Source organism: Pelodiscus sinensis, chromosome 6 (genome assembly GCF_049634645.1).
Source record: "Pelodiscus sinensis isolate JC-2024 chromosome 6, ASM4963464v1, whole genome shotgun sequence".
NCBI classification, from domain to species: Eukaryota; Metazoa; Chordata; order Testudines; family Trionychidae; genus Pelodiscus; species Pelodiscus sinensis.
In genome coordinates this window covers 82721778-82746116 of record NC_134716.1, presented here as the reverse complement: position 1 = coordinate 82746116, position 24339 = coordinate 82721778, and the positions used below count along the sequence as shown (strand labels likewise).

The following is a 24339-nucleotide window of genomic DNA, read 5'->3' as shown; positions in this document are numbered from 1 at the left end:
AAATGCCGTTTCGAAAAATCCTGTACTCATTTTTTTGAGGAGTACAGGACCTTTCGAAATGGGGCATTTCTGTTGAAAATGCCCCATCTAAACTGCTGTGGTTTTTTTTTTTAAAAAGCTTCGCTGTGAAAAGAAGCAGTGGCCGCTGTTATGCAAATTAAGCGCAGGATATTTAAATCCCTGCTTCATTTGTGCTTTCGATGTGTCTAATTTACATCCCCCTGCTGACAGGGGTTTGGTTTAGATGTACCCTTGGAGACTAACAAAAAATGTAGATGGTATCAGCTTTCCTGGGCACAACCACTTCACACAAAAGCCCATGATACCATCTATATTTTTTGTTGGTCTCTAAAGTGCTGCAAGACTATATTATAAATTTTGTTCTAAGTCAGGAAAACAACAAAATCTGCCTGCTTTTAAAAAAGTATACCAACAAGTCCACTCCCTATAATGCCTCCACATTTACTTTATTCTCCTTATGTGGGTCAGACTTAAATTGAGGTTGCTTGTTGCAATGGCAGACAGTATCAACTACTAGATAATTAGGCTGGGGGTGAGAAAGCAAGAAGTCCATGTCTTTGTTCCAGCTCAAGTATTTTCCATGGGCCTGCTTACTAGTAAGAGTGACAGAAGCTGGTATTGTCACATGTCATCTGATAACTCCATAATAGCCTCATCTATGGGCAATGCTAATTTGGGTGGCTCAAGCAGACTGGAGAATCTGGAAGAGTTATCTCCTGGCTTGTGGTTACCCTCCTTGTTAGGGGCTTCATTTTCCTGGGCTTGGGAAGAAGGGATGCTACGCGCTGATGGCAAAGCTGTCAGGGGGCACATGGCTGGAATGAGGGGCCTGAATATTGATCTCTGCAGTGAGCACAAGGATCCCATAGAGGCCACTGCATGGGATAGGGGGAGAAGATATGGACAAGGCTGACCATACTACTGAGGGTACAGTTGTGGTTTAATGGTCTGTGACTGCCATGGAAGCCATACATGAGTTGGAGAGGAGAGGAATGTTGTGATGAGAATCTGCTTGTTCATTTCGTAGTCATTATAGTTAGAAAGGGCTGGTAACATAGGAGGCTCAGCCAGAGACAGCATGGGAAATCAGTTGGTGTTGAAGAGCAGCAAGAGCTGTGTCCAAGACTGGGCAGTATTTCGATAGTAGGATGGTTGTAGTGGTGCCATCTTCATCTGTTGTGGGGAGGTACTGCAGTCCTGTGGTTGAATAGGTATCATGTTTAGGACTGTGTGTTGGGTGGTGACGCAGCACTGATTGAGGAAGTATCTAGGCAGGAGATATTTTCAGCGCCAAATCCTGTGCCAAAGAGGGTGGTGCCAGTCCAGAGGCAGCACGCTTGTGGTCCTGATTGGTAATGGACACAGCCTGTGCTGGCACTGTGTCAGAGGCTTCTCCTTTAATAATGGCAGGATGTCAGCATTGCTGGGAGAGACTTGACCAGGGAAACTCTCCCCTTTTGAGAATCCAGTGCAGGATGAGTGCTGGACTATTTCCTTGGGGCCTTAGAAGGCTTAGGCTTGTCTTTAGGGGGAGCCTGAGGGTCTTGACAGGTCTCTTCAGAGCCAAGTATCATCATCTTCAGGAAGAATGCAATCATACCTGGCCCTAGCAATAAAGCTGAACAGTCTGAGCATTTGATGAGAATGTGGGTATCTCCCAGACACCTCACGCAAGAAGAGTGGCCATCGGACACTGGGCCAGGGTCACAACGTGTCACACTTCTTAAACTTGGCATAATGGTGGGAAGTCTTGATGGCAACACAGCCTCATGCCAACCATTGTTCTTGCATCTTTTAGCTCTGTTCTCTCACTCTCTCTAATTGTGTGTATGTTTAGCGCGCGTGCGTGTGTGTGTACACACACGCACATGATACACACTTTATTTTTGAAGAATGAGAAACTAACCAACTACTGAAGAAAACTAATAACTAGAGGAATTAACTATTTTTTCTCTTCTCTAACATGGCAAGGATGCAGCGCTATGAAGATCCATCTGCAGCTAGGGGCGGTAGAAAAGGAACTGAGGAGGGCACAGACACACATGTAATCCATTAAGGCGCAAACGTCTGAGGTGCCTACAGTGCATACATTACCCGGCCAACTACTGCTCAAAAAAATCTCTGACCTGTGGCATTGGGATAACCTGACATCTACAGTGGAGCACTCAAAGAAGAATCATAAAAAACAAGAACTTGGAAGGCACCTTGAGGTGTCATCAATTCCAGTCTTCTGCCCTCATGGCAGGACCAAGCACCATCTACATCATCCCCGACAGATGACTATCTAGCCTGCTCTTAAATATCTTCAGTGATGGAGATTCCCATCATATGCATTTGTTAGTGCAATGACATGTATTATTTCAAGACATAAAATTGAGAAATTTTGTATAGGTATCATGGAAATGTAGTAGCACTGGTAATATTTCTAGTCAACAACATGATCTTGTTCATCATGATTTCTGTCAAGAGCATGTGGGTTATCTCAGTCCTTATTCCCTTGGCATGTACACAGTTCTGTTCTGGGAAGCTTGTTTGGATTACAAACATGAGATTTTGTAGTGACTCTACTGGTACAGGTGCAAATAAGGTCTTGTAGAACAGTGGTTTCCAAACTTTTTTATGCTGCAATTCATCAAACCCATTCATAATCTTTTGGCGGACCAGTAACATTTTTTGAACATTTATTATAAGAATTAATTTCAAAAGAGGTTACATGTTATTTTACACTGCATCTGCATGCACACAATACATGTTGTAACAGATCAGAGTTTGCAGAGATCTACAACACTAAAAGAAATTCACAGAAAGAATTCCCTTCTGGCTGCTGGGTGGGGCAGCCACTCCCACAGGGGCAACTGGTACCTCCAGAGGGAGGGAAGGAACAGGAGGCATCCACAGGGGCAGGGGGCATGTGGGGAACCCTATTTAACAACGGAAATTTTGTCAGGAGCATAGGAGCTGATGCCTCCAAGTGCTACTTCCAGTCACCTCTGCCCTCCCTTGCTGCCCTATGGAGTGGGAGAGCTGCCACTGTATCTTCTCCCATCTCCTTCTGTACAACCCCTACCCTGTGTCTCCCTCTTCCCAAGGCAGGATGCTCTTGCTCCCACAGTTTCCCATTTGGACTACCTCCCTGCATCCCCCTTTCCCTCCCAGTGACCCCTTCCCTCAGAGTTTCCGGTCCATTGCACCCCTGCTCCTATCTGCCCTATAAGTCTCCCCTGAATCTCCACAACATCCCATCAGCACCTCCTACATACCTCTCCTTCCCCCTGCCTCACATATCCCTGTTACCCCTGGCGACCCCCCCCAGGGCTGGCTCTCCCTGCCCCACACATGCTGGGAGCAGCCCGGGACCAAACTCTCCCCCTGCAGGCCTGGGGCACTGCTCCAAGGGGGAACAGAGGGAGGGTCTCTCTTACTTGCCCCCCAAGCGCTGAGCAGGGCAGGGGCTGGCCAGGCTGGGGGTAGTGCCCTCAGAGAGGCTCCTGGGGAATGGCAGGACTAGTCCTGCTAGAGATTCTTCCTTCCTGCTACAGCCTGGGCTCTGTGGGCCCAGCAGCAGCCTCTGCTGGGACTTGGGGACCCAGCATGGATCCTAGACCCAGAGTTACTGCGAGCAGTAGCTGTGAGTCACTTCCTGCTTCAGAGGTCAAGCCCAGGGCCCCTGCCTGCTGTTTCTGGATCCTAGCAAGCAACCTGCCACCCAGCAGGCCCTACCCCTGGGGGCCCTACAGCCCCTTGGCTTGGGCAGTGTCTCCCCTGTTTCAAGTCAGTGTCATGCAGAGAAGCCAACCCAACACTGGGCACAGGGAGAAGAGAATCCTAGGAACAGGAAAAGGGGGAGCAGACTGGGCCACCGAGTGAATTATAAAAGCCCGGACATGGTCCAGCAGCCAGTAGTTCATGGCCCAGCATCAGTCAGGAACCACTGTTGTAGAAGCTCAACAGTGACCCCTAAATAAATACAGGAAGTGGTAGAAAAATATCAAAGCAACTGAGTCTGACCTTACACTACAAAAGGAGTCCAGCAACAACTATTTCAACACATACCACAAATAATATTCAGGTAGAGTCAAAACATACATTAAAAAATAATGGTGCAAAAAGAAAATGAGTAGGAACACTAGAGTATTTACTTGGCATCACTCAGGTCCTTAATTAACATTTGTTGTTTGGAAAAGACTGAAAATGTACATGCTTCGTTTACATTATGATGCTGGGGTGGGGCTGGGGATGAGGGGTTCAGTATGCAGACTGCCCCTGAGGCAAAGGGACTACCCCAACCCCCTTTCACCACAGCAGCTTGCAGCCAGGTGAGAAGCGCCTCTCCATGGCCGCTGCAGGTCCAGCAAACAAAGCCAAGGGAGGTGTGCATGTCCCTTGCCAGGGCCAGGTTCATTTGCTCCGTGTTTCCCAGCCAGAGTGAGGAATGCAGCAAACTACTGCACTTTCCCCTTGCTCCCTAATGAAGGGGAATAGCCAGCAATGTTCCCATACAAACTGAGGGAGAGGAGGAGCTTGATTCCCCTTGCCCATGAAGGAGATCTGGGGTGCAGGAGGCTAGTGATTCTGTCTCATCTGTATATTATGAGAAGCAATCCCATTCTGGACACATGCCACTGCCCTGGTACAACCAAATACTTACCTTGCTTTAAATTATGATAAGAGGAAGCTGCATACCAAATTTGGTGATCTTAATTCTTACCATTGAAGGAGTTCTTGCACAGATGGACAGATAGACCCATAGAAAAAGTCACAAATATAAACTGTCGCTGTATATACTATAAAGACCATTTATAATCCAAAATGGACTTGGAGAACACTTGTTTTATAAAGTTAACAAACTTCAATGTATTTTTGTACTTACCCCTAATTATGAGACTGCAGCTCAAACGCATGAGGTTAAACTCCATAGTAAGCTGCAAGACGCTCTTTTAAGGGAAGAGGAAACTGGTCAGAGAAACGCCTCCAATTTTCATCCCCAACTTGATTTTTAAATCCATGAAGGATCTGTAGGCAGAAATTTTTTTTTTTTTAAATCTCAGGTTATTCTGAGTTTTCAGTATAACAGTCAAACACTTGCAGTCAGATGCTCATCAGCTACATATCATGCAGAAAACGGAACCAAATTTTGTTAAGAGTTTTGAACTAGGAAGTGTTGATCTCAGCCTGAATCACTAAAATCTCCAGATGAAATTTCCATAGCACTAAGAAATAAAGGAATTTTAGTGATCACTCTTACTTCTAAACGAAAATAAACTTCTAAGTGAAAATAAAATAACTGAACTTTTATGAAGTGTAGTTAGTGAAATATTTACTATACCTAAAAGGGATTAATCTAAAAATATATTGGTGAGGGTCATTCTAAACCACTGATTTATAAACACAAATTTTAAATTCTGCCAAGTAATACTTCATATTAATGTACCTACATTTCCTTTAAATTGATTAAGGAAGCAACCTGCAATTACAACCTGAAGTAGGCATTTAAGTCTTCTCAAATTCTATCTGGCAGTTCCAGGAGTAGATCTGCATCTTATTGAGACTTCTCATTTCTATCTCCTGGAGATGGTTATATTATGAACAGAAAGGTCCCTAACATTCAAAGGATACATGGTCCTCTCCTCCAAATACAACACCTGAATAAAGGTTTTATAATAAAAGAGTTAGGGTCTACTGGTATTCTTCTAACACCATATATAAATAGGGAACAGAAGATAAAGAGTTTTCTATTCTGTAACTGGTGTTCTTTGAGAGGTATTGCTCATGTCCATTCAATGTAGATGCGTGTGCTCACCACATGCACCGGTGTTGGAAGACTTTCCCTTAGCAGTATCCATAGGAAAGACACCCCCCCTCCCCTTGACTGGTGGACACATCCCACAGTATATAGGGTATCTCCAGCCCCCTCCACACTCAGTTCCCTCTTGCTGAAGAACTCCAATAGTGGGGAATGAGGGTGGATGTTGAATGGACATGAGCATCATATCTTGAACACCACCATTTACTGAAGAAGAAGTAACTTTTTTTCAATTGCTTGCTCATGTCCACTTAAGGTAGGTGACTGCAAGCAGTGTCTCTGGATGTGGGAGGAGTTCACTGGCATGCTGACTGCAACATAGCTCTTCTGAAGGCCACATCCTCTGGGGCTTGATGCATCAAAGTGTGCACCGAGGACTAAGTCACAGCCTTGCAAATTTCCTGGATAGGAACACTGGTGAGGAAGGATGCAGAGGAGGCTTGTTGTCTGCTTGAGTGGGTCCTGATGAGAGGGGACAGCTGCACACCCTCTGACAGCATGTCTGAATGCGTGAGGTAATCCAATTGGAGATCTTGTGTATACCAGGAGCCCTTCCATTCTCTCAGCATATGCGACAGAGATGGAATGACTTTTGGAATGTCTTGTTCTGTCTATGTATAAAGCGAGGGCCCTGTGAATGTCCAGGATGTGCCGGCATCTCACTTAGTTGGTAGCATGAGTTTTCGGTGAGTAGAAATCCTAACCCATGTGGAAGGCTGAGACCACGGTAGGTAAGAAGGTGGGGTTTGGTCACTGGTGGAACTTTTCTTTAAAGAAAACAGTGTGCAGGGGGCTCCAAAGTCAAGGCATGCAAATTGGGGATCTTCCTACCAAACAAGCACTACCAGGAAGGTCACCTTCCAGGACAGAAAAGAAACAGAATCCAGCAACTGGGTAACGTACAACAGCTAATGCTGAGGTGAGAAGGTTCCAAGCACAGTCAACTAGAAGGAAGGAACTGAGGGTGGAGTGGGCCAGATGTGCCTTCTACAGCATGGTATATGTGCGCCACTCCAGTGGTGCCTGAGCCGGATACCTTATGGATACTGCTAAGTGAAAATCTTCTGGTGAGCACACACTCCTAAGTTGAATGGACATGAGCAAACACTTGAAGAAGAAATAAGTTCTTTCAAAGTCAAATTTTAGCACTTTATTGCCTAGGGCATGGGTGGTTTTTTGAACACAAAACCCCCTAAATTAAATCACTTTTTACTTGTTTGTAGCCTCCAATTGATGTTTTCCTTGGGTCAATCACCCATGTTAGAAAAAAGGATTCTTACTGATGGCCTAGAACAGCGGTTCCCAACCTTTTCCAGATGAGGACCCATTCTGACAATTCAGGAAGACTTGGTGACCCAAGGCAATTCAAAAACGGGGGGAGGAAGGGAGGCAGAGCCACCTGGGGAGACACTTGGTGACCCTTTTGAAATGTAATGGTGACCCATCTTTGGGTTGCGACTCATAGGTTGGGAAACCCTGGCCTAAAGCATTCCAGAGGTACTTACTCAGCTATTGGAAAGGAAAAGAAATGTTAAGGATTCTCCTCCTATCATGAAAGATTTAGTAGCTGTCAAGTGTCTAAACAACAGACTCACTGGACTCTCCTTGCATAAATTAAAACAAAAGATTTTAAAGATTTAGAAAATTCAGGTTTGGTTTGCAACACCAATTTATGTTGGTATAGCCACCTGCCTGTGAATGATTCAATAGACAGTACTATATCAACAGGTGTTTCTCACACGATAGGCATCATCTTCATTAAGGACCATTGGTTCAGCTCCACTGCCTTACGTGCAGACAAACCCACAGGGACAAACTAGAGAACATAAAGGAAGCCTAACTTGAAACCGTTTCCTCAGGGAGAGCAGCTAGTTCAGAAGCTGGAACTCAAGAGTGTGCCTCAAACTAGGTAAAGGCTGAGACGCACGGGACAGACAGTGGCTTTAACTAAAACCAGAAACTGATACTAAAAAGAAAGCAGGAGACATAGCAATAACTGAAGTGCACAGAAAATCCAATTAATCCCAAGTACTCTCTCGTGGAACTCCTGGATCCATTTTTCCAGATATGACATTTAGGAACTTAAAGTCTTGGTGCAGCACATCCACAAATACAATGGTTGAAATATGAGCTTTATCTACTTTTAGAGAGTCCAATTTTACAGGATTTTTTTCTTATTTGGTGGGAGATACTTTCATCTCTAGTCAACAATGAATGCAATAGAACACTTCAAGGTCTTAGCTGAGGCTCCTAACATGCAGGACTCTTTAGGGAATGCAAAGGCTTTTAATAGCTTTGGGAAACATCAGTTTGCTCAGGGTAAGCCAAGCCTTGCTTATTTAAGACTTCTATATCCGGCAAACAACTTTTCTTTACCACTCCTGAGAGAAAAGAAATGGCCAATTCATGGCAAATGTCCAGGGAGTGGAGCCTTTGCTCCCAGCTTTTGAAATAAATCTTCTTGAGATGTGTCCAGACTGCAGGAAGGTTTTCGGAAAAACAGTAGTTTTTCCAAAAAAACTTCTTACACCCACACTGCTGTTGCGTTCATTTGAAAGAAAATTGAAAGAATGGAGGAGTTTTTCCGACACTGGTAAACCTCATTCTACGAGGAAGAATGCCTTTCCAAAAGAGCTTTTTCGGAAAAAGGCATGCATGGACATGGAAGAGGCCTCTAGGAAAAAAGTGCAAATACCCTGGTTGCCACTCCATCCATATTAATCACAGCTTAAATGTGAAATAGCGTCAAACTGAATGGACGCTATCTTTCGAAAAAGCAGATCACTTTTCCGATGCGCTTTAGCAGTGTGGACGCGCTCTTTTGGAAGACATTTTTTCAGAAGATCTCTTCTGAAAAATCTTATTTCAAACGAAGCCTGTAGCCTAGACATACCCCTAGGGAAAAAGACTAAGAAAAATGTCTTAATTGGTATGAAATTGAGAGGTGACTTTAGTGAGAAAAGCTGGGTGCAACTGAAGCTGGACTTTTGTCTCTATAAAAGATGGTATAAAGAGGCCCCAATGTGAAGTTTTGAACTTGGACACCTTCTAGCTGAAGTTATTGTGACAAGGAAAGCCACCTTCCTTAACAGAGTAATGAGCATGTCACTAAGGGCTCAAATGGAGAGCCCATTAGCCTCAAAAGCACCAGATTAAGGTTAGAAGCCAAGACTGGCTGCCGAATTTGAGTGTAACACAGAGGTGGGCAATAATCTGTGATGGGGAGAGCCACCTCAAGATTATGGTAAGCGGTCAAGGGTTGTACTTTTCTATGGAGGGAGTAGGGGAGGTAGGATGGAGGTTGGGTGCAGAAGGGAGCTTGGGGTAGGGGACTGGAGTGTAGGAGACGGTGTAGCATCTGAGAGGGAGTTTGGGTGAAGGAGGGAGTTATGACCTGGGGCAGGGTATTGCAGTGCAGCATCTGGGAGGGGGTATGGCTGTAGGAAAGGATATTAGCCTGAGAGGGTGTAGAAGGGAGTGCAGGATCTGGGAGGGAACTGTGACCTGGGGCAGGGATGCAGAAGGTTTGGGTGATGACATGGGGCAGGCAGTTGGGATGCAGGAGGGGCTGGGGTGCCAGACGCAGGCTCTGACCAGGAGCTGCTTATCTATTAGCAGGGAGCTGCCAAGTCCAGCAGGTGCCTTAAGCAGTCTCCCTGCCTGTCGCAGCCCCAGGCTCAAAGTGGCTGGCTGTTCCATGTGGATCTTTGCACCATGTGTGGGAGAGGAAGTAGAGGCCTTGAATGCTGCCCCTGACCCCAGCACAATCTCTCAGCTCCCACTGGCTGATTTCTGGTCAATAGAAGCTCATAGATTGTGCTGGGGCAGGAGCACTGCACAAGCCTTTCCCCCAAACACAGTGCAGAAAGCCATATGAAGCAGACATTTGTTTTAAGCAGGTGTGGAGCTACTTGTACCTAAGGGTCATGGCAGGAGAAGATGGTTAGACCCAGGCTGAAGACCGTATCTTGCCCACCCCTGGTATAACCTGACCAGTCCTTTAAGAAAACCTATCACCAGGTTACTGAAGACTGAGCCAACGGCCACGCCTGAGTAGAATGCTGAAATGGCAGCTAGATGAACCTGTTGAGACTGACAAGCCTTCTGTTTTACATGTAGCAGATAGCCCAATATAAAAGGTATTGATTGCTCTGGAGAAGTATCACGCTGCAAAACCCAGACTGAGAATCTCTTCCACTTGGCCAAGAGAGTTGCCTGGGTGAATAATTTCTTATGTCAAGGAGAACCTTTCTAACAGTACCTGAACATGTGGGCTAAACAAGGTTTAACCATGCAACTTGCAAGCCATAAAGCGTAGAGAGTCAAGATTGGGATGCTGGAGCTGGCTGATCAGATCCAGAACTAAAGATAGAAATCATATGCAAACACTTGGAAGGTAATAAAGTGATAGGGAATAGCCAGCATGGGTTTGTGAAGAACAAGTCATGCCAAACTAATCTGATAGCTTTCTTTGATAAGATAACAAGCCTTGTGGATAAGGGAGAAGCGGTGGATGTCATATACCTAGACTTTAGTAAGGCATTTGATACGGTCTCGCATGATATTCTTATTGATAAAGTAGGCAAATATAACTTAGATAGGGCCACTATAAGGTGGGTGCATAATTGGCTGGATAACCGTAGTCAGAGAGTTGTTGTTAACGGTGCTAAATCCTGCTGGAAAGGGATAACAAGTGGAGTTCCTCAAGGGTCTGTTTTGGGACCCGTACTGTTCAATATCTTCATCAATGATGTAGATATTGGGATAGAGAGTACGCTTATTAAGTTTGCAGATGATACCAAACTGGGTGGGGTTGCGACTTCTTTGGAGGATAAGGACATAATTCAAAATGACCTTAGCAAGTTAGAGAAATGGTCAGAGGTAAACAGGATGAAGTTTAATAAAGAGAAATGCAAAGTGCTCCACTTAGGAAGGAACAATCAGTTCCATACATACAAGATGGGAAGCGACTGTCTACGAAGGAGCATGGCGGAAAGGGATCTAGGGGTCATAGTGGACCACAAGTTGAATATGAGTCAACAGTGTGATGCTGTTGCAAAAAAAGCAAATATGATTCTAGGTTGTATCAACAGGTGTGTTGTAAGCAAAACTCGTGAAGTCATTCTGCCACTCTACTCTGCACTAGTTAGGCCTCAGCTGGAGTACTGTGTCCAGTTCTGGGTGCCACATTTCAAGAAAGATGTGGAGAAATTGGAAAGGGTACAGAGAAGAGCGACAAGAATGATTAAAGGTCTAGAGAACATGACCTATGAAGCCAGGCTTCATGAACTGGGCTTGTTTAGTTTGGAAAAAAGAAGATTAAGGGGGGACATGATAGCGGTTTTCAAATATCTAAAAGGGTGTCACAAGGAGGAAGGAGAAAATTTGTTCCTCTTGGTTTCTGAGGACAGGACAAGGAGTAATGGGCTTAAAGTGCAGCAGGGGAGGTTTAGATTGGACATTAGGAAAAAATTCCTAACTGTCAGGGTGGTCAAATATTGGAATAAATTGCCAAGGGAGGTGGTGGAATCTCCCTCTCTGGAGATATTTAAGAACAGGTTAGATAGACATCTGTCAGGGATGGTGTAGACTGAGCTTGGTCCTGCCTTGAGGGCGGGGGCTGGACTCGATGACCTCTTGAGGTCCCTTCCAGTCCTATTATTCTATGATTCTATGATAGAGTAATTGGGGTGCTCACTGACAGCTCTAAAAGCATGTTATACCAGTACTAGAGGGGCCGAGCTAACATCACCACTATCGGTGAGGCTCCTTCCCTCCATCATTTCGTGGCACCAAAGACTTTCCTGTTTGTGGAGACCAGGCATAGCTCTCAGTTGTTGGTTCCACCCATCCTAGACATGAACAACTTCAACAGGTTCATAAAGAAACTAGAGTTTCATATGGTCTCTTTGGCTGCCATCCTCTATCCCTGGATCCAGGGAATTGTCATGATGTCTACGACTTGAAGGATGCGTGGTTCCACATTTCCATAGTTGAATCCCACAAGAGGTATCTAGGATTTGTAGTGGGCCTTACTCACTACCCATTTAAACATCTCCCTTTCGGCAAATTTGGAATATTTTCAAGTCATCAATATTTGCTCTGGTGAGATTTTATCTAAAATCCAAACTCATATCAGGACACTGTATTCTTTTGTCCTCAAATACAATAAACCAAAGTAAAAAGGTTATGGGTCACAGGTAAAGTAGTTGTGTCACAAGTAGTAGTAATGGTGAAGTAGTCAAGGGTAAACTTTAACTTTTCTATTAAATTAGAAATATTACCTTACAGAACATGTCTCGGAGATCATCTTTTGGGCTAATCCACGACGCAACAGCATCACAAAAAAATATAAAGTCCTATAATATTAAACATTACATAAGGTTAGAAATTCTATTTGAATTATTCCAATCCATAAGTTAAGGAAATCAATATGACAAACTGCTTCCTTAATTTGTAAATGTTGTAGGAACCTGACCTTCAATCCACACATACTTCTATTTTATTGCAGATTTACTCTCAAATGAATTTATTATTTGTATAAAGTGCAATCTGAAAGCCCTTAAGATTGAACACCTCCATTAAGAGACTAAGTACTTCTTTCAGGAGAGCCAGGGTAAAGTCAATACAGCCCATATTAAGTTCTTCTAACCCACGAGTATCATAATCCAAACTACTCCCCAAAAGTCCTGCATCCTGAGTTCATCTGTTCTGGTGGCTTATTCCTCTGCCCAGCCATAAACAACATTCCTTTTCATATTAAATTAATATATATGACATTTCAGGAACAAAGGAAGACAAGACAAGACAAGACAAGACAACTACATACAGGTTAAATAAAGAAAACTTTCCTTTCCTTCCAATTTTTTCCCTTTCACCTCTTTTGAAGCTATGTGATAACAAATCTTCAAATATCACAATCAATGAAAGCATAACGGGGGGGGGGGGGGGGGGAGGTGGAAGCACAGGCACTAAGGAAGAAATGAAATGAAATGAAGTGAAGGAGCCAACATGAAAGTGGGGCAACTTAGTACATTTCCAAGTCAGATTTCAAATGCTGTATTAGTTACTATAGCTATACGGTGAGATAACGACTGGCTCCATTTTATAATCCATTGATGTACGCTATGCCAGTATAGACGGACAACTAAAAGTAAAAACTCAGCATTTTAGAATATTACCAACAAAAATACTTTTTCTTAGCTGGATGTTTGCTACCTTCTAGCTTCTTGTACAGTAAAACTCCATTAGTCCGGCATCCAATGCTCCGGGACTCCTGATGGTCCGGCACCATTAGGAACCCGGAAGTGCTGGGGCAGCCGGACAGGCTTCCCCCATTCAGCTGCTGCTGAAACTGACCAGCAGCTGAATCGGGGAAGCCGGGAGCAGAGCAGCTGGGGTGCTGCCGGGTTGGTCTGGTAGCGCTGCCCCTCGGGGCTGCGGGACCAACCGGGCAGCACCCCAGCTGCTCTTGGGGACGCCTGGGGCAGAGCAGCTGGAGTGCTGCCGGGTTGGTCCCACAGCGCCAAAGGACGGCGCTGCGAGACCAACCCGGCAGGACCCCAGCTGCTCTGCCCCAGGCATCCCCAAGAGCAGCTGGGGTGCTGCTGGGTTGGTGCCATAGCGCTGCCCCTCGGCGCTGCGGGACCAACCCGGCAGCACCCCAGCTGCTCTATTGCAGGCATCCCGGAATCAGCTGCTGCTGAAACTGACCAGCAGCGGCTGAATCAGGGACTCCTCGGGCAGAGCCTGACTATCGTAAGGGGGGGCTATGAGGGGTCTGGGGTGGCTTCCCCTCCCACCCCACTCCAGACCCCTCATAGCCCCCACTTCTGATAGTCCGGCATATCTGATAATCCAGCACCCCCTGGGTCCTAAAGGTGCCGGATTATCGGAAGTTTACTGTAATAATTTTCTCCCAAGTGCCCTTCAGCTTCAATCCCAAAAATTTTATTTAATTGGATTTTAGATAATCATGTGAGCTAGATGGATGTTAACAGGCTACAATTACATCATCCCAAGTTTTCAAATTTTTATATTTAATTCACTGCATAGCCAACCTTCTATCAGATTACAGTAACTAAAACAGACCTCTTTATAAATCTTCTGCAGCAAAAATGTAAAAGTTAAGTAGATTGTCTTTTAGAAATGGTTTATGACATATGTAAAAACCATTACAAATTTTCTCCAGAGTATCAACTGATGTGCAGTCTTTACCCCTGTATTCATCAAAAAGGAGTAAGAAAACAAAATTTCATTATTCTGGAACCTTAAGAAAGGATTTTACTGACCCTTATTGGCTATGATTAAAACTAATTCCTTAAAAAATGTATTTCAAACAGTTACGTGCAACCAAAAAGTAGATAGTTGTATCCCACAAAAGTTTTCGATATTCTGAAGAAAAAAGCCTCAAATGAAATTCTGAATTTTTCTGTTTCAAGTTAACAAACATTTTCTTTCTTTAAATTTGGAAATTTTGTTTCTTTTACTAATTCTCTATACTTGATTATTTTGGTAACAAAAAATAATTTCCAAACAAACTCTAAAAAGTTGTATTTGAAGGGTGTTTTTATTTTTGAGCCTTTCCAAAATTTTTTAATAATAAACATAATTTACCCAACAATTTGAATTTAGTCAAAATTGCATTTTCCAACAGAAAACTGCTTTGACTACAATTTTCCCATCTAGTCTACCAAAAAAGTAACTATGATATTCAGGTAGCAAATACAATTCATCATGCATCTTGGCTGACTCCCTTCCATCTGTCCAATATATCAACTGTGCACAGCTTTCAAATATTTACCTTAAGAGAAAGCTGTAACCCCTCATTCTCCATGAAAATGGTTACAACAGAATGAGTAACAGCACAACAGACTACTGACAGGTTGGCTTTAAAGAGCTGTGTTCTTGCAAATTATTTTGGCTAATAATAGTGCATCAACCTGCTGATAAAGTCCATCTGAGAGATTCAGCACTTATGTTCTTCCATGTACTTTTTCATAAATTACTTTATCACCATGGTATCTGAGCACCCAGCAGATTCCATTTAAGTCACAGGAAAATGCTGGGTACCCACCACATTGAAAATATAGCTAATTACATTAACGTTTTAGAACCACAGCCTTTGTTTCTAGTTCTGAAAGATGACAACTTGAGATTTAAAAGTCATGTCACTATGCAATGAAGTGCTACTTAAAGAGGTTTCTGCAATTTAATGCATCTCCCATCATGAAATCTGTACATTTTGACCCAGTACTTAGCTAACCTGGCTTTAGAGACAGAGAGATTAAAATGCATCCATAACATTATTTTTCAATTCAGATATTTTTACAAGGGTTCTTGGTTTGTTTTGCAAAGTGTAAGACAAACCAAATGCATTATAGAGTCTGCTGGTACTGGTTTGTGATGATCTGCATTACTCATTCATGGACTTCACTACTTGAAAGTTACAAACATAGCAAACTTAAGCCAATAAAACCTGTATGCTACACTATAATGGTTACAAAACAATACACAAACTAAGAAGATATGGAAGCACGTCACACAAATTTAACCTCATAGCACATATCCCTGAGGCAGGAAGGGCAGGTTTTATTCCCGTTTGACAAAGGGTGGATCTAAAGCACAGAGATAAAGCAATTTGAACAGGAGCACACAACTGATCTGTCAGAACCAGACTATACTCCAGATCTGACACTCAGTATTTTACTCTAATCCAAACATTAAGTGGTTTCTAAATAAAAGGAACATTAGGCTGAAGTGTGATTAAAGAAAAACTGCCAAGTAATCAAAAGATATTCTAGCAATACAAATTTAAAAAATATGAACCATTAACAAAATGGATTTTTAATCTGAAGCAGTAATTATAGCATAACCATGTCCGTTGCTGAGATACCGAAACCCTGACAAAACTTGGTAAAAATAAAAAAAAGTTAAAAGAATCAACTTTATTCATTGTGGTATACCTTTAAGATAAAGTGGACAGTGGCAGTCATTTATTGCAATATCTAGGTTAGATACATGTTTCTATGTTCCCTATGCCCATAAGAAAAATAGAGAAAATCTGAAGTGAATACTGCACACTCACACTATTATAAAATTGAGCATACTAAATCATTCTTAAAGGGAATTAATTCTGCAAAGATGTAACGACATGCAATTTATTCTGACATTTCATCGGTGTCTGTAGTCACTTTTGCACATTAATTTCAAATATATTTAGTAGGCTGGACAGCAGCATGGCTCAGTACCTGTTTGCATTGGGTCCAGGATCTACCCTGGCTGCGGCTCTGCATTTAAAGCATATTAGGAGCCAGGAAGGCAGGCCCAGTTCTGGCTCACTCTGGGTCCAGGAGCTCAGATCTCCCCCTAGACAGGGGATTCTGCTACCCAGTGCTGCTGGCTCCTCTCATGGACCAGCTCCCATGTGGCTGCTCCACACTGCTGCCTCTGTATCAGAGGCAGCAGTTGAGGAGCAGCAAGTGGCTCACGTGATATTTAACACCCCTAATACACATACACACACTCACACAGTTATACATTTATATTAATCAACTGTCATCTTTTCAGATTTTGAAGCTGTTTTCAAAAGAAATTAATGACAGACTGAAATGAATGAATTGAATGATTATAGCTTCAGTATGGCCAGGCTAACAGCAACACACATGTTTTTGAAGAGTTACATAGCTGTTTATTTTTCCAATTGTACAAACAACGTTTTAGGTTAAGGAGTCAGTTTACATCTTTTCAAATGTAAGACATACTTTGTACACTTTGAAGTGAAATGTTGAGATTTAGGAATAGAATATATTTTTAATTGGATATGAAAACAGCCGATAATATACAATCCCTTTGTAAACGTGCTACTTTTTTGTAAGGAGTGAAATAAAATACCTAAACAATTTTTCTCTCTCTCTCTGTCTCTCTCTCACACACACACACACACACACACACACACACACACACCCCCACCCAGACCCCCCCAACCCCCACACAGGAGGGAAAACAAGTCAATCCTCCACTGATGCAATGTTTTAATAGTCTTCCTATCAATGGACATACACTACTTTACACCAGCAAATTGTTCTTTTAATGTTACTACCAATTGTAGAGAGAAACCAACATGCTTCACTTCTTTTAAAGGAAGCTCTTTCTTTTGTACCGTTATTTCTACTCAATTTTAGAATGAGTGTCAGAACAAAAATCAAATGCCTATGCAAATATCTTACTTGGACTACTCCACTAGGGTTGACTGTGATCATGGTACAAATCCCACGGAAAGCTGAATCCTTTTCCTCATTGTCCCTTATGTTCCGCAGAGAGGTACACCTAGTAAATGGGAGAACCAGGCAGTCAGGCAACAGAATCCATTTTAATTTAATTAATTTAATTAACCAGGTGACAGTATTTGATGGAGTAAGAGTCACACTGAGGAGATCTTCCTAGAATAGTTTTCAGAACACTTGAAATAAAGATTTCGGAGTCTCTTTTTATGGTTAGTTTCATTTGAATTTAACTTCAAAAGTTTGATATCTAACTTTTACATTTTTTAGAATTCTGAATTGTAAATGCTGCACCATGTACAGTAATAACTTCTAAAATGTGTGATCTGTATTCCATTAAATACCACTAAAATGTTTATCCACAGTACTGGTAAGAGCTATTATTAGAAGCAGAACACATACTTCAAACTGTGGCCGTATAGTCTATCAGATACCACTTACAGAACAGTTATTTAACTTTTACAGAAGCAAGCAAACTATTTTATTCATAACAAATCTATAAACATGTATGCCTTACAGGAATTCAAATCTGACTTTTTTAAAGTAGTGTAATGCACAATTTAACTTTTACAGTACTTGCATGCATATTATCATTCTGATGGATTTTAAAATGCTCTTTCATAATCAAGCTTATTAACACAGCAAGCATGTGACAATCTTATCCCATGCATCAATTAGTCGTTAGCCACAACATAAAATGTACATGACGGTGCTACTAAAAAACTCACAAACCTGATAGGACAAGATTAGTCACATGGTTGGCAATGATTAAGGATTGTGATTTTGTAACCAACTGAAAATATATCTAAAAGTGAGATAGAGAGAAGGAAGAAAGAAAGTGAAGAAAAATGAATTAAAAAAAAAGATTGAATAATACACACCAGGGTCTTATAAACTGCTGTAGCATGGGGGCCACCTCTTGAGGACAAACGTAACCAAGACGACCAATTGTTATTGCTAAGGTAACGCAATCACGGTTATACACCACCAAACGCCAACCAAGACATGAGCAAATGAGGGGGAAGGAGAAAAAATAAAGAAAAAACAACAAATAACTCAGAAACAGAAACCAACAGAATCTGTGTATGATAATAAACATAAGATTTCACTAGTGCTGTTTATTACCACCCCTAAAAATAAGGGGCAGCAACATATATGGCATATTCTTGGGGATTAAAAAATAATTAAGTAAATGAGAGAACACCAAAAACACAATTTAAAATCCAAAGGCTATTTGAACAGAGATTTTGACTTTGCCCTCTTTAGATCTAACTTCTACGTAACAAGATTACAGAGCTAGTAATAAACTAGCTACTCACATGTATTTTTAATGCTCTTGATAAAAAGGTACTAAGTATTTTCAATTTATAATATAAGCTGAATATACTATAATTTGAGTTGCTTTGATTTAAGCTTGCACTACTTGAATTCCAAAATTAAAGTTCTCATTACATTGAAATTAAACCCAGAGAATGTGGTTCCAGTGAATGTTTTTTCATCTACTACTAAAATATTAATATATAAGCCCTTGTCTTGCTAAAGACTTCATATATCCAATTTCTTCATGATTTTAAGCAACAATTTTCTCTAAATTAACTCACACCAGGTAAATAGCTCATTAATATTTAGAGATTATCAGTGAAATGGGCTCTAAATCACATCTACCGAATGCAAGAGAATTTCTCCTGGGAAAATCTGACTTCTGGCACAAAGGTATTAGCACAAAAAGATGTTTATTCCATTAGTATTTCTGACTGAACAAATTGCTTAGTGCCTTCATTGAAGGGGCAGAACAAAAGGCAAAGTGATCACACAAGAATATTTTATTGGTGTTCACTCAAGTCACAGAAGATTAATCTTTCAGAAAAAGGAGAGGGTGGGAAATAATGTTTAAAGATTATTTGAAGCAAACTACATGAATAATACTGAAATCCAGCAGATTCATATGAAGCAGAGAAAGGAAACCTATGTTCAAGACACATACTATGCAACACTCTAGTTAAACAGGCATTTGTGAGCACTCCCATGGAACATGCAATAAAGCAGATGACGCTCTCTCCAGTCAAGTTTGGTGTAGGATATGCTAGCTTTTTGAAATTCACTTTGGTTATGTGACCAATTATTATTAACGCATAGTGGTCACAATACTTTTTATACAATCTGCAATATCCATCGCATGCACAATTTTCTGCTGAATAAACTGTAAGTGCAGTCTCACAACAGTGCCAATTATAATATACATAACATTTTTATATCACAAATACAGGCAGTTAAATGTTTATATTGCAAGTTTTTTTAAAAAGACCTATTTGATAAAAGTCCACTCATCTTCCACATTGCGGAAACCCATACAAGGAGAAATATTTTTGTGGAGGCTGAAAACTATACCAGTTATCCTATGCAATAATTTCTTACTTAATGTGCCTGTTATATTTTTCAAGGAGAAGCAAAGTGAAACAGAATCACAGTGATACAATGTACACCAGTGAAATGTAAATATTTTGGTAGCAGCTTATTATGCTAAATATTAGGCTAAATAGAAAAAATATTCTAGAGCCTATAGTTTGTAGGGCTATATCCTACAACAAACTTATTGTAAGTACGCTACATTCAACATTTATTTGCAGTTATGTATCTACATTTAAGTTAACTATTCAGGAGTAAACAACAAAAATTCAGTATGGGATACTTCTATAGTATCTGCAACAGTAATAGAAGCAAACATTTGAGCACTGGACACATGTCAATTACTATATTAATTACTGAAAGAAAAACAGATTCACTCGTTAATATTCCCATTTGGCAATCTACATAGCTGCTCAAAAATGGTGTCTAATAAAAGTAGTATCTGTAACATGCCAAACCACCAGCTAGTCCTTCTTAAAGTTCACCTTCCACACTAATTTTGAAAACATTTTTAACATTTAGTTTCACAAAATACTGAAGATGGCACACACAATAAAACATCTTCCATTTCTCTTCTCATTGTACAGTGCAGTCCTGTACTTGTGATATCAAGGACATCAGCTTGTGATGTTTGTCCAAGAAAGAGGTTACTCACCCTGTGCGGTATCTAGTTCAAAGTACATGTCTCTATGGGTACTCCAATTCAAGTGTGCATGCACCTCACGTGCTTTTGATAAATTTTCATTAACTATGTCCATTTGACCTGCCATCCACATGCCCCACACCAAAGCTCCATCAAACTGAGCAGTCAAACTACCAACAATTCCTTCTCCACAAATGAGTCTCAGAAGGAAACTCAAGCAAATGGTAAGGAAGGCAAAATAGTGGAGCACCTACAGGATGACAAATCTCAAAGAACTGCACTTACCACACAGATTAATTGTTCTCATCTTGAATAGTGCCCCTATAGGTACACCACTTGGGGAATTCCTAAGCAGTATCCCTATAAGGAGGAATGAGCTTTGGAATAGAGTCCAACACAAAGGAACTTCACTGTCAACTATTGCATCAGATCTACAGGGACTAAGGCAATTTTTTCAGGGGGCCACTTCATGAGTTTTGTTAAGTGGTCATGGGCCACATTTCTACCATATTAATGGAATTACCTCATCTATTGTAAAAAGATTCATATATGTTCTTTAGACAAGGTAATTTCACTTAAGGTTTGGATAATCATGTATCCAGTTATCTTAAAAGGCAATTAATACTGCAAACAGCTGTGAACACTTACAAAATTTGTAACACTAATTTTTTACTTACAACTTACTTTATTTAAGTGTAAAAGAATGAAACTCAGTGTGAAGAAGAAAGTGTCTGATGGGCATTAACAAAGGAGGTGAAGTCAGGTGTCCTCCTAAGCAAAGTGGCGGGGGCTCCACTCTAGGACCATGGAAAAGGCTGGGGGGCTAGCCTCCCTCCAGCTAGCCCTTCTGAGCTTCCTGGTCTGCACTACCTGGAGATTTGGTGGCATATGGCTTTGCCTTTTAAACATATTAAGAGCCAACAGGCTCTTAATATATTTAAAAGGCTAAAGCACACGAGTGGAGGACCCAGTGCGAGCCTGGTCCCCGCTACCCCTCATGGAGACAGTATGGGGAGGGAGGGGGGAGAGAACCGGCTTTTAAGAGGCAGCAAGGTGGGGGAAGTGATCAGTTGAGGGATTAGTCGACTCTCCGATAAGCTTTTGCTTATCAGATAGTTGACTAGTCGCTTACATGCGTAATATGAAGTAGAGCCATAACAGACGTACATTATGACCTTGTCAAATGAGCAAAAATCCTAAGAGGAAGTATAATGCTGCCAGCACGAACAAAATATAATACACCCTGAAGACTATTTTGACAATCCTTGGGTAGAAATTGCAGCAGCTTTGGAGCTCTCCCTCAACAAAAAGAAACAGCTAGAAGATATACAAAATTATTAATCCTATCAAGCTAGAAAGCTAATGCCCTCCCTTACATCTAGAATATGGAAGGTGGCCTCCACATTGGAATAATGTGATTTTGGAAAGAAAACTGGTAGATAAATGATTCAGAAGATGCTTTAGGAAAAGCTTAGAGTGTGGTTCTAAGGAAGTTTGCAGGATATTGTGAACAGAGGGTCGGCCATTAAGGCATCAATTTCTGCAAGCTGATGGAATGGCCACTAAGATGATTTCATGAATCTTAAAATACCACATTAAGGTCCCAAACTGGGGTGGGACATTCACCGATCAGAAGAGATTACCCAGAACTTTCATGAGCTTAATGATTGTAAGGTAAGCAAAGAGCAAGAATTCCTAAACAATGGTATGAAAAAGCAGTATAAAAAAACAGAACTAAGCAATGATCCTGTTTTCTTTAGTTGCAGCAAATCATCCCGAACAAGCAGAATCAAAACAGATCCAATGACAACATTCAGGAATTCACACAAGCAACTAAATCTTCTCCACTGTTAAAGGTGAATATTTCAGTTGTAAGCTTTCCTACTATTTAATATAGCTATTATACCTCTGCTCACTAAACCTACACCTGGCAACTATTGAGGAGCCATGCCTTTGAGTCAGGGAATATTTAGTTGGAGATGCAGCCGTCAACTGGAGCCCTGGAATAGGATCTGAGGACTGATTAGAAGATTTATCACTGGAGAGCTAGGCAAAACAGGTAAGGAAATCATACCTGCTTCAACCACAACAGAGCTATTAGCATAATTCTGGTATTGTCCTGTCTGCTTTTGTTCACCGCTTTGACAATAATAGGTGGTGGGGGAAACATAAAACAGCTTCTTCATCCACATAAAAAGAAAGGCTCTCCTCAAGGAATTGTAACCTAAACTTTCCCCTCTTCCAACACACCTTGAACACAACAGATGACATTTTTGTTTGTCGCTGTGGCAATGAGGTTTATATATGGAAATCCCCAAATCTGAAATATGCTGACAAATATGCAGGAAGGGGTGTGGCGTCTAAGAGGGAGTTTAGGTGAAGAAGGGGGTTGTGATCTGAGACAGAGGTTTGGGGTACAGAATTCAGAAAGGGTATAGGTGCAGGACGGGTCTGGGGGAAGGGCCTCTTGGAGGCGGTGTAGAGTCTGGGAGGGAACTGTGACCTCGGAGAAGGAGGTGCAGAGGATTTGGATGGTGACCTGGGGCAGAGGAGTGGGATGTAGGGTCAGGAAGGGAGTATGAGTGCAGGAGGAGCTTCTGGACTAGGGAAGGCGTGTACGAGGGAAGTGAAGGAGGTTGTGATCTGGGAGAAAGGGATATAGAGGGTTTGGCTGGTGGCCTGGGGCAAGCAGTTGGGGGTGGTGGTGGTGAGAGGGTGGGAGCTAGAGGCAGGCTCTGGCTAGGAGGCACTTATCTAGGCAGCTCCCAGCCAGCAGCTCTGCAGAAACCTGAGCTGCAGTCGCAAACTGCTCTACGTGGCTCTGCTCTAGGCGGGGGGAGAGATGGAAGTCTGAGCGAGGAGGGAGAGATGGGAGGAGGCTTCTTTGGCTGCCCCTGCCTCAGCAAAATTTCTCAGCTCCTACTGGCTGGAAACTGGCCAATGGGAGCTGAGAGATTTTTCCGGGGGGGGGAAGGGGGGGAACGACAGAGCATAAAGCATCCACATTTGAAGCAGCTGCAGGTGCATGGTGCTTAAAGGTCCCAGCAGGGCTAGCCGCCTCTTGCCCTCCCCTGATTTAGACTGTCCATTGCTGACTCAGACAGCCTCTCTACACAAGACAACACTGAAATAACTTAAGACATGCATGCTCTTCACCAGGCCATTCCCTCAGAGAAAATAAACAATCTTTCAATAACCACTACTACTAACAAACTAAGATATAACTATGTACAAACTCAGCAATCAGCTGAAGCACACAAAATGCAGACAAACTCCATCTCAGGCTGAAACAAACAGTTGATAAGAAGCTGAAGGCAGTTTCTCTCATCAACCTGATGTAGCTTTGGTGGTCATGAGAATATCACCAGAATTTATGTGCAGACCAAACAGACACTACTAATGAAAAATCTCAGCTCAAAGGCATGTGGGGCACATGTACATAAGAAATGAAGCACATATAGGGACAATACTTGAGGAACTATGGTTTTGCTAATTAAAAAGAAAATGAGTAACAGCAAAAATTAGAGAGGACTCTAAGAAAATGTCAAGAAAAAATTGACATACTAAAATTAAACTAATTCAAGTCACACTTAAAATTTTCTAGAGTATGGAAGGTGCTCTTCATATCAGAACATGCTCTTTAAAAATACAAAAGGAACAAGCCTCAGAAGTGCATGTTTAATAAGGCACTTGCTAGCACCTCCCAATATGAAGGCCACTGTCATTGGCCAGACTATAAATAGTACATATCATGACTGGAGTAGTTTTCATAATTTCTAATAAAAAAATGTCAGGCACTATAAACAACATTACACACTTTAATTTTATTGCAGTAATGTTACTACTACAGATCAAAAAATTTTAATGCAATCACTACACTAAAACAGAATTCTATTATTTGGTGCATCCATTGTTGCCTTTTGTTTTTCTTATTCCAGATCTTAAATTTCCTGGCTGATTTTCACATATCCCAATTATGTTTTCAAGCTTTTGAAAGTCAGACATATGTGCATGTGAATTTACATATAATATGTATCTAAAGTAGTGTAAAAGAAAGCCTCCAATTCTTTCAGAGTCTAACAAAGCTATTTATAAAATGGATATAAAAAGCAACAATCTTAACAAGCTAAATATGACAGGTGGTTCATGCAGAACTGAGACTTGTACACACCTCTGCAGAACAG

The 24339-nt window shown here is 41.7% G+C and overlaps 1 protein-coding gene across 3 annotated transcripts in view; it reads right to left on the bottom strand.

Moving 5' to 3' along the window:
• Positions 1-24339, bottom strand: part of TNPO1 (transportin 1) — a 208201-nt gene that overhangs the window by 5577 nt on the left and 178285 nt on the right. For all 3 annotated transcript variants that reach the window (XM_006124293.4, XM_025185277.2, XM_006124294.4), the window contains exons 21-24: positions 17988-18063; positions 17053-17152; positions 12109-12183; positions 4892-5034 (exon numbers count right to left, since the gene is read on the bottom strand). In XM_006124293.4, the coding sequence (XP_006124355.1) occupies positions 4927-5034; positions 12109-12183; positions 17053-17152; positions 17988-18063 (359 nt within the window). In that variant the 3' untranslated portion in view covers positions 4892-4926. The remainder of the gene's footprint in view (positions 1-4891; positions 5035-12108; positions 12184-17052; positions 17153-17987; positions 18064-24339) is intronic.